General features: G+C 37.2%; 1 protein-coding gene across 1 annotated transcript; it reads right to left on the bottom strand.

Annotated features, from left to right (window-relative positions):
* Positions 1 to 322: 322 nt before the first annotated feature.
* On the bottom strand, positions 323 to 3,090 carry LOC108769154 (uncharacterized). The gene is made up of 4 exons (XM_018519981.1): positions 2,958 to 3,090; positions 2,039 to 2,676; positions 1,274 to 1,949; positions 323 to 1,122 (listed from the first exon to the last, which is right to left on the bottom strand). The coding sequence occupies exons 1-4, from the start codon at positions 3,088 to 3,090 to the stop codon at positions 323 to 325; spliced, it is 2,247 nt and encodes a 748-aa protein (XP_018375483.1).
* Between the last annotated feature and the right edge of the window lie 783 nt (positions 3,091 to 3,873).

Raw genomic sequence — 3,873 nt, 5'->3', positions numbered from 1 at the left:
CCTCAAAAAAAAATCATGAAAATAGCCTATTTTTCGGCCTTACTAATGAGAATGTACCCTTAAACATTGGATAACACGGTTGACTCTTCCATTCCGGGACCACCATGATACCCATTGCTTTGTCTTGAATTATTTTATTCAATGTTCTCAAAATCATAGAAAATGGTGGAAAAGCATAGAAAAACCATTTTTTCCATGATATGGTAAACGAATCAATCACCCATGCATTTGGATTGTTTTCCCAAGAACAATATCGAGTACATTTTTTATTTCTTTCTGACGCGAACAAATCTATCTATATCTGGATATCCGAGAACATTAACTATTTTTCAAATGCAAATTCCGCGATCTCCCATTCTGTGTCTATATTTTTTATTCTTGAATGTCCATCCGCTATCACATTCTTTTCTGATGGAATATGTACTGCGAATAACCAAATATCTCTAGTTTCAGCCCATTTCCAAATTTCTTTTGCTAAGTGATTAAATTTTTGATATTTTACTCCTCCCATCTTATTGATGTATGAGATGGCGGTCGTGTTATCCACCTTTAGAAGAACATTAGAATTTCCTAGCTCTATTTCAAAATTTTTCAAAGCCAGTTGGATTGCTTTTAATTCTAGAAAATTTATATGCTGTTCTCTTTCTGTTTTATTCCAAAAGCCGTGAATTTTTTTACTACCAAGAACAGCCCCCCAACCAGTCATCGAAGCGTCCGTGTATATAGTCCAGTCAAAATTTGGACTTCTAATGTTACTAACGGATTGCTGAATGTTCCTCTTCCACCAGTTTAAATCGGTCCGTACTTGCTCTGATATTTCCATCTTTTGATCGTAATCGTTTTGGTTGTAAATCAGAGCTAATATCTTCTCCCTCTCTAAAGTCTTCAGATAGATCCAGCCATAGTTTACACCGGGGGAAGCCGCCACTAATGTACCTATTAAATTCGCGGACTCTCGTATCTTACACGAACGCATCTGCATAAACTTATCGATTAAACTACTCAATCTTCGTTTTTTATCGTTAGGTAAACAAACTGTATATGATTTTGAATCTATTTCGAATCCTAAAAATCTACAAGTTCGTGGATCTAATACGCTTTTCCTTATGTTTATAACAAATCCTAACGCATTTAACAACATTTGTGTATATTGTACATATCCTCGCCGTTTTTCCTATTATTAATATATCGTCTAAAAATATCACAGACGCGAATCCTTTATTCCTTAAGTGCCTCACAACGGGCCTCATTATTTTCGTGAAAATAAACGGACTTGAGGATAGATCAAACGGCAAACACGTAAACTCGTATAGTGTTCCTTCGAATTGGAATCTTAAATATTTTCTACTATCGTAATCCACTGCTACCAACATATATGCATCCTCTAAATCAATTGATGCCATGAAAAAACCCGGCAAAACTAACTTAACAGCTGTCCTCAAATCTTCCATCTTAAAATGTTCGATTTCGACGAATTCATTTAATTTCTTTAAGTTTAGAATAAACCTATAATCGCCATTTGGTTTTTGAACTAAAAAATATGAAGAGAGGAATTGTCCAGCGATCGGTTTACATGCTACTATTGCACCTTTTAGTAATAAGGATTCTATCGACTCTTTTAGGTCTGTCGATTCTTTAGCCGTTCTTGCCGGCTCCTTAAATATTACATTTTGTGTTACTTTAGTTTTGAACGGGATCTTGTATCCTTCTATGCAGGCTAAAATAAACCTATCCCTGGTAATCTTTTTCCAGTTATCTACATATCCTTTTAATCTACCCGCTATCTTACTTACTAACGGCTGCTCCTCGAATCCGACTTGTGATATGATTTGTTGCGTGACGAGCTTTGGTGACTCTGCTGGTGATGCTGATAAGGTCTCCTCTTGGTGGCGAGATAACGTTTCTGTTGATCGTAAAGTCTGTACCCCGCTTGGAGATTCCAATGTGACCTCCCCAACGAGGTTTTCCAGTTTAAATGTTTTTGTTGGCCAAGGTTTTGTTTTTTCGATCCGGGTTGAATCTTCAGAGACCTACTAACCTTCTCGATCACCCCAGCCTCTTTGATTTTTTCACCTAATTCCTTGCCAAAGAGAAAAGAATCTGGTTTCGTATTCTCTATAGCTGTTTTAAATCCCCTCGGTATTCCAGGAAGAATAAACGCTCTCCTGCAGATTGATTGTCGATAATGAAGGTCATTTAATAATCTTGCTGCGTCTGACAATCTCTCTATCACCATAAGTTCATCAATACCGTCTTCACTCGGTTCTAATATCTGAGACATAGCTAAACCTAGAGATGCTATTGCTGAACCGATTGCATTCTGATAATCAACGAAGTGCTTATCTCGTTTAACAGCGGGCTCCGCTAGTGCGTTTGCGACCTCTGGATTCAACTTCGGTGCTTTCATCAACTCTGATCTCCTATATTTGTTGATAAGTTTCTCTTTGTCCTCATTCGAGAGACCTTCTTTTAACAGTCCCTCCCAATGAGAGACTAGCGACGCATGCAACTTAACCTCAATCGCCTTTGATATTGTTGGGTCCTCTCCTAATAAATCCAGAATACTTTGATCCAAATCTGATTTCTCAGGTACCTCCGGCATAATCTCAGCCTCCTTAACTTGCTCATTAATATTTGCCGGCTGATTTTCCTTGTCGAACTCACGCTCTGTACTTTCTGTAAACAAATGTCAAATCTTGCAGTCTCTTGTATACATACCTGTATATTTACTTAAATTTGGATACTGAAAAATCTTCGCATTATATCTATCATGTTTTACCTCTCGTGTAAACTCGATATCATAAAAAAGTCTATCCTGTTTTACCTCTCGTGTAAACTCGATAGCATAACAAAATCTAATCTATCTTGCCTCTCGTGCAAGCTTGTTAGTATTGTCTTTCCAGTTTGTCTTACCTCTCGTGTAAGCTCACTGGTAAATTCTCTTTTTTTTTTTTTACCTGTTTGACCGCGTTCTGGGTTAACCTTTACACCCCGATCCAAGCGATCTTGATATTTTCTCAATTTCTTTCGCCATCTGGCCACATTTTCCTCGTCTATCTTTTCTCTCGACCTCTTCTTCGATTTTCCCATATCTACTATATTTGCAAACCTTCTAACACACTTTTTATGAATTATAATACGACAGTACGTGCAACATCAGGCGCACAACAAAATGTTATAAGCAAGATGGCCTTCGCGGGGGGCGGGAACTTTTTAGGTTAGACTCTGAACGTTGTGACATCGAGCGGCACGGAGTGGTACTACATAGTTGTAATCTCGAGAACGAGGCTTCGAAGTATAATTCATATCAAACCATAATCAAACAAAATTTCTCATACATTACTGCGAGAATGGAAAGTCTGTTATATACCTGCGAAAGAGTTATCCTAACGGACAAAACTGTGGCATACATCTGAAAGAAAATATGCTATTATTACACTTGATAAAAACAGTTTTGTTAACCTTTTCGCTCAGAAAGCGAGTGGTCCGTCGAAATACCGCCATTGATCCCGCACCAAAAGTGTACACATTATATGTGGACAATTTTTGGCGTTTAAAATATTATTTTATGCCCGAATAGCATGGACAACGCCACCTTGACATGTTATTGAACAAAAGGGATTGCCCCTTAAAATAAGGTAATTATAATTTCTTTGTAAACCGTTTTTCAATTATCTCTTTCATGCCAGTGGCATTATATGTATCAATATACTACCACTACAAATTATGTTTAAATATTCATTATTTGACAAAATCAGTGTTAACAACGCATATACACGTATATGGTTGTACAGGATAGTTTGGCGTAACTCTTACTATAAGGAATACTATAAATTACTTGGTAAATGCTGGCTGTAGACAGCGTTCGTCTAT

Source organism: Trachymyrmex cornetzi, unplaced genomic scaffold (assembly GCF_001594075.2).
Source record: "Trachymyrmex cornetzi isolate Tcor2-1 unplaced genomic scaffold, Tcor1.1 scaffold863, whole genome shotgun sequence".
NCBI classification, from domain to species: Eukaryota; Metazoa; Arthropoda; class Insecta; order Hymenoptera; family Formicidae; genus Trachymyrmex; species Trachymyrmex cornetzi.
The sequence above is the reverse complement of the archived record's forward strand: the minus strand, read 5'-3'. Positions and strand labels throughout refer to the sequence as shown.